Genomic DNA, 12,834 nt, shown 5'->3' with positions numbered 1-12,834 from the left:
CTGGCAAGCAGCCAGGGCTGCTCCATACTGGCAGGACAGCACTGGTAGCTGCAGCACATCCTGCCCCAAAACTCTTCTTAGGGAAATGTGTGTGATTTACTGGAAATCAGACGTCCTGCAATTCCAGCCCAACCCTCTGCAATTCTGGCTTTGTGACTTACTGTGATGAGCAGGGATGGTGCTGCCTCAGTCACACCACTCAGCCAAACCAAATGATTTCCAGGAAATCCAGCTTGAGTCTGTGGGACACCACAGCTGTTGTACAGAAGTTCCTGTGAGTATGCAGGGAGTAGTGTGGTTTGACTTGATGAACATGTTTATGCACAAAACCAAAAGTGACAGGTGCTGCCTAACACTCAAATCCACTGAGTGATGCCTGGGGTGAGGAGGGGTGTTCACAGTCTTGAGTTGCTTCAGTAAAGACAAACACCTGTATATCTGTACTAAATCCCCAACTCTGTGCTGAACCACCGGGCTCCACTGGTTTTCCAGAGCTGACAATCCTTGCTGAGGGCCAGTCGGCACGCAATGATTAACTCAGTCCCACCTCACCATGAGTATCAATCTGGCATTTAGAATCCTCTGTTTTGAGGACGAGAACTCCAACTACTGGACAGGTCGATGAGCCTGGATTTCTCCCCCCCAGGCAGGGATGCCTCTTTGGCAAAACTTGTGCCTCTGGCTATGTTGGATGTTACCCAGGAAAGTATTGTTAACACAAGTACTGAACTCTCAACCCGAGTTCAATTTTTGCAGTAAGTGCATTTATCAAAGGCAATTCTGAATTTGTCTGTCACCATAACAGATCATCTGTCTTTTCAACCTTGTGAAACTGTTTCAGTGAAAGGTCTTGAAAGGGCTCTGATAGCCAAATGTTGACACTGATAAGTGGTTGTACATGTAACCCTTTAGACCCACACTGTTGACCAAGTCTGAGACTAGGATTAGAACTATCCACACTTAGATTCCCCTCTGAGAAGGAGTTTAGAAAGCTCACGACTCAACAGGTGAGCTTTTTTGTCCCCTGGCCACGCATCAGACTCACATCCATGATGTGACAGGGTCTGAATCTGAAACTTGGTCCTCAAGGGGTTCAGTCCCCAAATAACCCCAGATGGTGCTGCACGCCCTGCACTGGTGCCCTGCCTGGGATGTGAGCAGGATAAAGGCAGGAGTTGGCTGGTGGGGCTGCTACCTTCTGTGGCTCACCTGGTTTAGCAAATCTCGTGCTAACAGCATTCATGGCTTTAGCAAGTTTTCCACCTGCTCTGCCTTAGCCCACCTTGTTGCAGACTTGCATGTGGTTTGCTTTTCACTTTTTTCTCCCTTGGGTCCATCTTCTGCTTCTGGACTGATGTTGCCATTTCCTTGTCGGTGCCTCCCTTGAATTTCTCCAGCTTTTTTGATTCTCTTACAGCCTTTCTGAGCAGAATGCTTTTATACCACCCCCCTTCTATGGTGTCATTTGGTCTGTGCAGGCTTTTATCCGCTTCACAGGAACCAAAGAATTAGGAAAGAGGGTGACAGAAGGACCACAAGACTCTGCTCTTACCCTGAAGTGTGTCCAGCTCAGCAGTGGGGCATCCCGCTAAGCCCACAACCTTACTGCATGCATCCTCCTGATTTTGTTATTGCCTTCATGTCAACATTTCTCCAGGGCAGGGCTCCCAGGAGGCTGTACAGCCATCCTTAAGGTGCTCCAGCAAGGCAGCAGTGCTAACCATGGTTTGAGAAGTCTGCAACCCCCTCTAGGTAGCCCTGGTGCCAGTGAGAAATGCAACAGGCATGGGCTGACAGAGCTGTTTGCAAGGCTAATCCCTGCACAAGGGCACTCAGCAAGGCTGTGATGCATCCAGTATCATGGTTTTGGAGTAGCAGGTGATAGTACATGGTGTGCCAGGGTGCCTGCAGGCATCTGGGGGAGGCTGTGGCTGAGGATGCGCCCCTGTGCGTGTTGAGCATTCATCAGCACTGGGTTTTACCCAGCTCCAAGACCTGATCGCAGTGGTTTGCACACTGCTTGTGTCTGCGCTGCCTCTCTGAGCCACAAATGTGGCACTATTGACTCCTTCCAGCTCAGGCTCATCAGCAAGGCAAAGGTGAGCAGTGGGTCCCCTTCAGCCTCACTACAGACCTCCTGCTTGGAGGAAAACCAGCTGTTGCTGCTGCATGGCAAGGCTTGGTCATGCTCATTCATGCACAGTGCGTGCCTTCAAGGGCATGGGGAGCTGGAGGAGGCAGGAGGCACCTTGCAATCATGCACACCATATAGCTGCTGCTGCGTCTGTGTTGCACAGGTGCTCACACATAATATATTGGTTAAAAAACCTAATTTGTTGGGATCTTGGCATGGGATAATGCTCACCTAGGGGACCAAATGCCTCAAACAATTGGTCACTGTTAGAATGGAGGAGACCCCTTCTCCAGCACTTACATGTCTTACCTACATGTGGGAGAACGTTTTACTCTTCCATTTCTGCAGGGACTGTTCTATGTCTCAACACTGAACATCTTAGTGCCCAACATCCCTTTCAGCCCGGCTGTTGTCCCACCTAAACAGATGGAGCTGCGGAGTTCCCAGATCACTCAGGGACTCCATGGCTGGTCAGTTTGGGTGTGTGCACAGGCAAACCTGGTATGCAGCCATGCTGCAGTGATGACAAACGAATAAATTTGATTTTCAAGCCTTTAACTTGACTTATAAATGAAGTCTAATAGCTCTTGGCCCTCCACTGTGTTCATGTGGTTGTGCCAACCCCTTGGTAGGGACCACACACCCTCCTCTGCTCCTCTGTTTCTCTCCTTGGTTCATGTCTGGCTGCAGCCTGAGGATGGAGGAGTGCCTTGGCCAAGTCCCCAGCCTCTCCTGGCGCTGACTGGGAGCCGAGGCAGCTTCCCAGATGCAATCTGCCTCCCCAGCACATGGCCAAGCTCATCACATTTGGCAGTACATAGCCCTGGGTGAACGGGGGACCTGTGGCTTGCCTACCTTCACCACTGCAGCTCCTGGTGGTGCCCGCTCCTGCCATCCTGCACACACCCAGGCTGTGCTGCAGCACTGGTGCTGAGACCAGGCACTGGATCAATGACCTGGGCTCCAACATGACCATCCTGGCCGTGAATGGAAGAGGTGACTTCAGCAGCTCCTACCACACAGCTGTGACAGCCACCACAAATGAGATCCAGGTGTCACCGCAGCAGGGGTCCCAGCACCGCTCAAACCAGAAGAGCCAGCTCTGCTTTATTCTGTGCTGTGTCCCTTTGGCTTCACCATAAACTGGAGCTTTTCAGGTGCTTCTTTCCCAGCTTCCCTGCGGTGTCCTCAGACCTCCCCTGCCCACTCTGTGGTGTTCCTGATGTTCTGCTCTTCATTGCAGTATCCTTGATGATCCCCTCCCTTCCCCTGTGATGACCCAAATGGTTCCCCATCTCCACAGTGTCCTCAGGGCTTCCCAGCCCTTCTTGTGGTGTCCTTGATGGTCCCCTGCCCTCCTGTGGTGTCACCGGTGCTCCCTCAGCCCCAACACCAGAGCTGCATGGCTGATGCAGTCTCCTGTTCTCCATCTTTGGCTCTTGTCCCAGCAGGTCCTGCCCAGAATGAGGTGGGGCAGAGCTAGATGCAGGCTCAGTTGGGCTCATTCCCCCATGTCCTGTGTATCCCACACCTTTCCAGTGACCTGCACCCAGTACTAGGGGAGAGAAACATCACCCACCTGCAAACAGCCTTTCCCACTCATAAACTAGCAAGCTGTCTGCCTAAGAAGAAAAGCCCCATCCCACCAGTGCCCTCTCCCACCTCCCACCCCTTCATGGGCTGCAAACTCCACCACTGTCTCCATGGACCAGCGAAGAGGGTCTCCCGAGGAGAGTCGGCCAAGTCACGACAATCACACCGATAAGGCTGCATGCCATGCTCACTTTATTAAACAAACAGATCATATATATAACTTAAACCGACCGCTCACACGGCTCTACACCCAGGTGATTGGATAAAAGTCTCTGGTCACGCGGGCGTCCGTGTCGCTGATCGGTGAGCATGCTGCAGGCGCCTGATCAGAGTGTGCTGAGCAGAGTGTGTTGGTTTTGGGGTTCCCAGGACTTGCTCTGCACCTGGCTTCTTCTTTGTGCGTAGCTTGTTTTCTGTCTCACCCTGCTTGTTCCAAGGACAATTTAAAGTTGCTCTGCAGCTTCAAATAACAGGCCTGGGTTGTCCAACCTGGACGATGGTAACAGATGCCCTCAATCCTTTAAAAATCACTCTACAGACCAGTGCTTCATGGACGACGACAGGAAGGAAATACTGAGGACCACGTGGATCATGGAAGGTGAGGCTGACAGCTTCAAGGATGACTGGAAAGCCACCAGGTGAGCCCCAGGCTGAGCAGGGCTGCAGGACACTTTTCCATCCCTGTTCTGTGCTAAGGCTGCACCCATGGGTTGCAGTATGGAGACCCCAAGGAAGCACCGAGCCCTGAGGGTGGATGCTGGTGCTGGGAACCGGCTTGGCAGCAAGAAAGTGAGAGTGGTGCCAGGATCCCAAGGGCTTTTGGAGCAAGTTCCTGCGATGGGAGTCGAAGGCAGCTACTGTAATTTTTTAATTAAAAATGAAGTGCAATTTGCACATGAGCATCACCAGAACCTGCTCCCCAAGGAGGAGGAGTATGGCCCTTCTGGTGTCTTCAAGGCCAGGGCAGACGTGCCTCTGAAGGACTCTCAAAGACAAGCTCATCCCCTGTGCTGAGCAGAGGCCAGAGAGGTCCCTCCTGACCCGGACACAGCCAGGTGCCCTGCAGCATTGGCAGTGATATGTTCACCAGGTTGGATAGATATCTTATAGGAGGTGGCTGTGCTGTGTCCCTGGGCAAGAGCCAGGCACTCCGAGGACACCAAGCCACCTCCACATCTTCAGTACAGTCCCTTGTACCATTAGGGACTCCTTGGGAGGGCTCAGAGAAGGCTCTCTTGTGGAGCTGTACCCTGCCTGGCCTCAAAGCACCATGCATGTGGCATTGTCTCTCATGGGGTCTGTGCACGGGGGCACCATCCACAGAGCATTCCCTCCCATGGAGGCAAGTAAATTTTAATATCTATATATCTTCCAGAAAAGCTCTTCTTCACTTACAAGAGGGATTAATTCAAGGGTGCCCCAGAGGTCCCACTGCAGTGATAGCCGCGGCTCCCAGACCCAGGGAAAGCCTAGCACAGTCAGGAGAAAAAACAATTTAGAAACAGCAGCAGAAGCTTGTCATGCTGGAGGGGGCTGCCATGATGATGAACTCCTGTGGGCAGACACAGAACCCTCTTGGGCAGTGGATGTGCAAATCACCCCTGTGCCTCCATCCTCTGCACAGCCGTGCTCAGCCCTGCGTTCCTCTGGCACTGCCCAGGTCACAGAGACCTCCTCACCTCGCCTGTCCTGGGCACCCTGCCACCAGGCCACCGACTCTGCCGCTGCTGCTGCCAGCCGGGTGCCTGTGGGGCTCCGGTTACAGCCCTATAAAGGGGGCCAGGGCGCAGGGCCGGGAGCGAGCCGTGCTGGGTGCTGCGCAGCCCCGCAGCCATGGGGAGCAGTGCCCTCACCCTGGTCCTTGCCCTGGCCCTGGTGGCGTGTGTCACCCCTGCGGAGAGGAAGGTACGGGGACAGGTGATGATGGGGATGTGGCAGATATGGCACTGGGAGGCAGCGTGGGCAGCCAGAGGTTCTCTCTTAAATGCTATTTTAGGCTGGGAGAAGCAGAACTTTCCAAGCACCTGGTCCAGGCAACAGGCAGGATATCTCCGGGTCACCCCCAGCCAGCTGGTACCACCTCCACAAAGCTTTGTTTCCACAGGGGCACCATGCACAGGTCATTCCCTCCCATGGAGCCTGGGCTCAGGGGTATGATTCATGGGACATCCCTTCCCACAGGGTCTATGCCGAAGGGAACAGTGTGCAGGGCATCCCCTCCCATGGGGTCTGCGTCTGGGTGTACCACGCACACTGATGGGCTGGGATGTGCTGTTCTTGTTGCACTGCCCGCTCAGCAGCGTGCAGCACCTGGGGGAGCATCTCCCCAAACCGGGGACAAGGAGAGCCTTGCCCCACAATTGTGCTCACAGCAGGGCTTGTGGCTTCAGCTGTGGGGCAGTGGGAGGATGGGGTCCCCTCTGCACTGTGTGTGGGGTCAGAGGGCTCATGGCTGTGTCCCTTCAGTGTCACCTCAGCGGGCTGTGGAGGAATGAGCAGGACTCACTGATGGAGATTTCAGTCTTGAGGGACAACGGGGACTTCCAGGGGAGATACCTCACACGGGTCACCCTCGCTGGTGGCTGTGCCTGCGCCTCCCCCCTGAAGGGTGCCCAGCAGCAGCCTAGCGAAGGGGGCTGGCCCACCTTTGCCTTCACTGTGCGCTGGGACAAGTTCTCCAGTAAGTACTGGGACAACTGGGGATGGCATTTTGGGGGCACTGGGAGCTGTGCAGGCGACCAGCAGGATTTTTCCTCCTCTGGGAGGTCTGCTGGGTGATGCTTTGGTGCAGCTAAGCAGAGGGTGGCAGCGGCACCTGCCCAGTCTGGGGCTAATGGGCAATCCTGGGCTTGCACAGGGCAGCCCCTCCTTGCTCAGTGTCTTTGCACCCATCCCAACTGGGCAGCCCAAGGTGACTGCAGTGGGTCCGGACCCCATGAAGGCATGGGGGATGTGGTGCCACAGAGCCTGTCTCACTCAAGGGAGCCACTGGGGATGGGCAGGGTGGGTGGTGGATCCTCCTGGCATGGGCTGGGTGGGCATGCGGCCATTGGAGCATGAACACAGCTGCAGCCAGGAGGACCCCAGGGAGAGGGAAGCAGCCAGTGAGTGTGGGTGCCATTCCCACCACCCGCCCACCAAATGCTTCCCCCCAGATGCCACCACCGCCTTCGCTGGGCAGTGCTTTGTGGACACAGGTGGGAAGGAGACGCTGACCACCATGTGGCTGCTGCGTGAAGCTGTCGGGTCCCTCGAGGAGGACTGGAAAGCCACAAGGTAGTAGGGGGATGTGGGGGGCAGTGGCCCCACAGAGAGGCCCTCCTCAGGACCCCTAAGTACAAGCATCCCCCTGGGTGAGGGGTCCACCTGTGGGAACACCCCAGCATGGGTTTGCAGTGGGGATGCTAATGTCTCCTGGCAAGGGGCTTGCCCTGGCCAGAGGCATCCAGCAGCTGCCTGAGACAAGTTGGGGGGTATTTAGGGACATCCCTGTCACCTGCTGGCACTGACACATTCAGTGGGCAATGTCTGCAGGTTGTCCCACAAGAACTCTCTGTTTCCTACAGGGTGGGCAGAAACATCTTTACACGCAAACGCACTCCGAAAGGAAAGCTCCTGCAGAGCTTCTTCCCACCCTGTGAGGATGTCTGTTTGCACACCGAATGACATCTTGCTCCAGCTGCAGCCTGGGCCCCACAAGGCAAGAAAAACCAGCCTCTCACATAAAAATAAAACTTAAAAATCACATCAGCTGTGGTCTTCTTTTCTAAAAAACTGCCCTTGCTCCCTGAGGCAGCTTCAGTCCCCATAGGTACCCCTGCAGAGGTGAGGACTCACCACGGCCCTTCCTCAGGGACATCTGCATCCCTCCCTGATTCTGCCCACCCAGCTCCATGGGCCCATTTCTCACCTCAGCCTAACTCAGTCTTCTACCCTGCACCATCACTCCCCACTTGCCTGCTGGTGGCATAGGTGGCATCAGCATCCCAAATCTAGCTACCTTCCTTGCAGTGCCTTCATATTCACTCCCACCAGATACTTTTCCAGTCCCAGGGCTCTGTGCTTTGCAGGTTGTGTGATGAAGCTAACAGCATCAGTAGATGCGAGACGTTGGTAAAGCACTTCCCTTGCACTGCATGGCACCTGAAGTAAAATGTGAACAGTTAAAGTCCCCATCCTATCATATCCCATTGTACCCCATCCCATCCCACCCCACCCCACCCCATCCCATCCCATCCCACCCCATCACATCCTCCTGGGTTACAACCAGGAATTTTATTCTTCTTTGCCACTGCATTTCAGCAGGGCTACTCTATTTGCCTCTGTGGATACCTGCCAAGCTTAGTCAGCTCTTGCACCACAAAGTTTTTGGCAGGTCCATGGGTGAAGATGAAGCCTCTTGCAGAACTGTTACAAATATAACCCAGCTCTGGGGATGCCAGCACACTAGCCATGTAGTTCATTAAGCCTGGCCCAGCTGCAGTGAGGAGGGTGCACAGTGCTGTGACGTGGAGTGGTGGCTGCTACCTCCCTGGCACCTCAAACAGGGCGGCTTGTCCCTGCCAAACAATGCAGAAAGGCAGGGGCTGGTGTCAGGCTGAAATGGAGCACGGGATCCAGAGCAAGAGCAAGAGATCCCCCGGGGGGTATTTATCAGACCCCTATGATTAGCCTGTGAGTCTGGGACTCAAAAGACAACAAGGGGAAATGAAGTGTCAGGAGAGGGGTTGTTGCCTCTCCACTCACCCCAGCCTCTGGGGCCATGCAGACCGGAGGAAGAGGCGGTGAGCAGCAGCAGCAGCAGTGGGGTCCCTGAGTGTGCTAGGACTCATGGTGGGAGCTGAGCAGTGCCACGGCAGGGTGGGACTCCCCCACCCCCAGTACACACATCTCAGCCCTGCTGCCATCCAGTGACCCAACGCTGCTGTCCTGGAAACAGCATGTGTTTATGCAGCTGAATCCTACCTTAATTTTCGGTTGCACACAGCCCCATCCCTGCTCCAGGCGCTCAGGGAGCAGAGAAGCAGCTGAGGAACGCTGGGACAGTACATGCTGTGCTTTGTACATCCAAAGCCCCTAAGTGCAGGAAATACGAGGAAGAGGTGCAAGTACAAGGCTCGTTAGCATGTTGGGTGTGTTTGGCAAACACGACCACTTGGACTCCAGTGCCCCTCTGTGGTTACTCCTTCCTCTAACTCTTGTAAAAGCAAAAGCAGCAAAATCAGCAGCTGATATCGAGAAGATGCTGGGAAAATGTTGTCCCTGCTAAAGAAGAAGGCAGGGCCAGCCTTCCCTCTGGTGCAGCGCTGCAGCTTGCCTCTGTCAGGAACCTCCTGGCACCACCTGGGTGACACCCTGGTCAGGCAGTGGCATCAGCAAAGCAGGATATGATTAAACATTTAAACAGGTAATAAATTCCAGCCTTGCATGCACAGGAGGTGGATTCCAAAGGAAAGCAGTTAATGCTTTCCAGGCTGCTATAAGGGCTTTTAAAAAAGCCTGCGCTTCCACCCCTCTGCACAGCCGTGCTCGGCTCCGCGTTCCTCCGGCACTGCCCAGGTCACAGAGACCTCCTCACCTCGCCTGTCCTGGGCACCCTGCCACCAGGCCACCGACTCTGCCGCTGCTGCTGCCAGCCGGGTGCCTGTGGGGCTCCGGTTACAGCCCTATAAAGGGGGCCAGGGCGCAGGGCCGGGAGCGAGCCGTGCTGGGCGCTGCGCAGCCCCGCAGCCATGGGGAGCAGTGCCCTCACCCTGGTCCTTACCCTGGCCCTGGTGGCGTGTGTCACCCCTGCGGAGAGGAAGGTATGGGGGTGGGTGACAATGGGGGCGTGGCACTGGCACCCTGCTAGACCCGAAAGGCTGCTGCTGAGGCTTCGGTGCTCAGCTGGGCGCCTGGACCAGCTGATGGGACCAGCGCTATGCAGTGCTGAGGGAAGCTGTGAAGAGGCTGGGAGGGAGGGACTGCTCCTGCAATGATCTTCCTCGCTGTGGGAATCCATCCAGAGACAGGCAAACGGAGCCATGCCCCAGAGAAACCCTGCTTTCCCACCAAGCGTGCACCCTCTGCTTTAGCATGGGGAGGACCCGCTCTCCCCTGGGTGTCACCAGCTACAGCCCAGAGCAGCAGCTGGGCTGAAGGCAATCAGTGCCACAGGTGTAATGCTTGTGCCAAGGTGGCACCAGCTTCACACAGGATCTGTGGCACATCCATCACCGCTGCAGGCATCCCCAGGTAGAGCCAGGGTGGTGGGACGGGAGCAGGATGTCCCCTCTGCCTGGCAGAGCACCCCAAGCCACAGTGTTCGCCTTGCAGTGCCTTCTGTCTGGGTCATGGCGGAGTGACGGTGGCTGCCGGATGGTTGTATCCGTCCTCAGCAAGGATGGCAGCTTCTCTGGTTCCTACTTGCCGGGGCCTGTTGCTGACAACTCCGAAATCCTCACCTCACCACTGAAGGGGTCCCAGCAGGACACAGGGCAGATCTCGCAGCCCATCTTCTCCTTCACTGTGCACTGGCAGCTCCAAGGTAGGCAGGAGGGGGCCATCACCCTGCAGCAGGGATGCCAGCGGGATGCAGGCATCATGCCTCTCCACCCTGATTCGTGACACCTCGGTTCCTTCCAGACTCAGATACAGCACAGACAACCGTCTTCCTGGGCCAGTGCTACGTGGGCACCAACGGGGAGGAGACCCTCCATGCCCTGTGGCTCCTGCGAGAGGCAGCTGACAACCCTGCCGAGGACTGGAAAGCCACCCGGTGAGCACTGGCTCCCAGCCACTCCGTGTCAAGCTTTCCTACACCCCAGGCTGCAGAAGGGAGAAATCCCATGGAATGAGGCATGGCAGGGCCAGGAGGGTGAAATATGTTTGTCACCAGTGATGAACAGGGGCTGAGAAGCATCTCTGTGATGTGCCCCAGGCTGGGTGACCTGAGGATGGGGTCTGGCCCCAGCCGAACCCTCCCAGGACTCCCCCTGCACTCTTCCCAGCAGGGAGAGAGCAGAACACGATGCCCACACCCGGTGCAGCCTCCACTAGAGGGTGTCGGAGCCGGGGGCATCCCGCGCAGCACCCAGTGCGGAACACAGTGTCACCTCGTGGGTTTCCCCTCTGTACGTTCCACCACAGCATAGGTGACCTTGGGTGGGTGAACCACAGTGATCTGGGGTTTTCTGCAGGATTGGCACCAGCGTTTTCACCCGGATAAAATAACAGCAAGCGGAGAAATCCAGGAGGCTCAGGACGACAAGAAGACTGCGCTTCCACCAGCCAGGCTCTGCCTGCACTGACGTGCTGCATCTCAGCAGCTCTCAGCCCACAGGTTCATGCTTTCCCAGGCAAGTTCAGTCTGGCGAGAAGGCTGGGCACCAGGTGCAAAATAAAGGGTTTCTGTGGGGATGCAGGGCTTGGCTCTCGTTTCTGTCCTGCCTCAAACCCACAGGCTTCGTTTTGCCCTGCAGCCACCCTCCTGTGGGAGCTTCCTGCAGCACCACTGAAGACAGCAGGGTCCCTGGGGATGGGGGCTGCCCGTGTCCCCTCCTTGGCAGTGTACAGCAGCATTGCATCTGCAAACCTGTTGCTGTGCTGTGGTTGACTTGTCCCGTGGCTTCCCTCCCAAATGTCCCCAGGGGTGTGGGGCAAACCAGGCAGCGGGATGAGGCACAGCCTCGGTGGGATGCTGTGAGCAGCATATCCCAGGGTTGCAGGCAGGCCAGGCTCCAGGCAGAGCCTTCCATGTGTGAGCAGAGCAAAGGAAGTTTCTTGGGCGCCCAAATGCACGGGGCGGCCACAAATGGCTTTTGCAGAGCCAGCAGCTTCCCGTTCCCAGCCCCAGCGGATGCACTGCAGTGGCTGGCTGCCAGCTGCCCTCCTGCCCCATGGGTGGGGAAAGCTCCCACACAGCCCATTCACAGAGAAAGCCCTCAGCACAGCCACATCCCTGAGCAACGCACACGAGGGGGACTTTTGCCAAGCCCCTTCTGCACCCTGCATGGCCAGGGAGTATGAAGAGGGGAAGGACGCATCTGGCACTGCTTGGTTTTCTTTCCAGGCATCCCAGCCCAACCTCTCCGCTTTCTGCCTCGGACAACTTGCCAAAGTGGTGCTGACACAACCAGCTCCCATGGGGGCTCAGCAGCCACGGAGCTGAGGTGCCCGGTTCCTGGAGCTGGGGTGAGGCAGTGGTTCCATTGCGGTGTTCCCAGTTGCATTTTTAACCCGGCGCTCAGGCTTCTGCTAGTTTTTCTGTTTCCACTGATATCCAGCAGCTGGTGCTAGTGGATAAAATAGGATGGATCCTAACACGGCGTTTTAGTTTTCCCTTGAAAAGGAGGAGATGCTTTACCTTTACCGACTGAAATTCCCATGTCTCCAAGAAACCCCTGACTCCTATAAAAAAAAGGGAAAACCTGATTCCTTTAAAGCTGTAATCAGGAAGTGTTTTGTACTGGCCATACAGCCCAGGCCCTCCATGGCAATAGGAGGCAAATTTCGTTTCATAATTTTGTAACTTTCAGTGTGTCATTATTCTGGAAAGGAGATGGCACCACCAACCCTTGAGGAGTCACTAAGCAAAAAAATGAGAGGGTTTCCATTCGGCAACACCCATATGGGACTTGCCAAGGACTGAGCAGAATGTTTTGCCCTGAAAGGCTCATATTTCTGGTCTATTGGCATGCTCCTGTGCTGCTGATACAGACTCCTCTGGGGACATCAGTGCAGGACAGGCTGACCTTGGGGATAACAAAGTGAACACAGCCGGGAGGGCAAGCTGTAACTGGACCATACACTGACTGTTAAGTCAGACCATAACACTGACCCCCAAGTCAAGCTGTAACACCAAGCTAACCAGAGTGCAGGGTTGTGCGTGCATGCAAGCAGCGCCAGTGCTCACACAGCCTGTGCTCTGATGCCTGTGGCATCCAAGGGAAAAAGATGTCATGCAGAGTCTGCAGCAAGGAGAGGTAGGAGGGTAGCAGAAATACCAGGCACCTCCTGCTCCTCTGCTTGATGGAAACAAGGTGTGAGCCTCCTTGGCAGAAGGACTCATTCCAGGCATTTTTATCATCACTGCCCTTTAACCCAAGGCGTGAGGCCCAGGCTGGGCT

At 55.7% G+C, this 12,834-nt stretch overlaps 1 protein-coding gene across 1 annotated transcript; it reads left to right on the top strand.

Annotated features, from left to right (window-relative positions):
• Positions 1–5,101: 5,101 nt before the first annotated feature.
• On the top strand, positions 5,102–11,199 carry LOC101914317 (avidin-like). Its single transcript, XM_055790761.1, has 4 exons — positions 5,102–5,632; positions 10,043–10,253; positions 10,352–10,484; positions 10,906–11,199. Exons 1-4 carry the CDS (start codon positions 5,561–5,563, stop codon positions 10,937–10,939), a joined length of 450 nt encoding a protein of 149 aa, XP_055646736.1. The 5' UTR covers positions 5,102–5,560; the 3' UTR covers positions 10,940–11,199.
• Positions 11,200–12,834: the final 1,635 nt, after the last annotated feature.

This window comes from Falco peregrinus, chromosome Z (genome assembly GCF_023634155.1).
Source record: "Falco peregrinus isolate bFalPer1 chromosome Z, bFalPer1.pri, whole genome shotgun sequence".
Classification (NCBI taxonomy): Eukaryota; Metazoa; Chordata; class Aves; order Falconiformes; family Falconidae; genus Falco; species Falco peregrinus.
This window is presented reverse-complemented; position numbering and strand designations above follow the sequence as displayed.

What these genes read in the sequence shown, in the direction of transcription:
- LOC101914317 (XM_055790761.1), top strand. Translation starts at nt 5,561, where the DNA reads ATGGGGAGCAGTGCCCTCACCCTGGTCCTTGCCCTGGCCCTGGTGGCG. An exon ending in TCACCCCTGCGGAGAGGAAG is followed by an intron (nt 5,633 to 10,042) that starts GTACGGGGACAG and finishes TTCGCCTTGCAG; the next exon opens with TGCCTTCTGTCTGGGTCATG. An exon ending in GAGGACTGGAAAGCCACCCG is followed by an intron (nt 10,485 to 10,905) that starts GTGAGCACTGGC and finishes GGTTTTCTGCAG; the next exon opens with GATTGGCACCAGCGTTTTCA.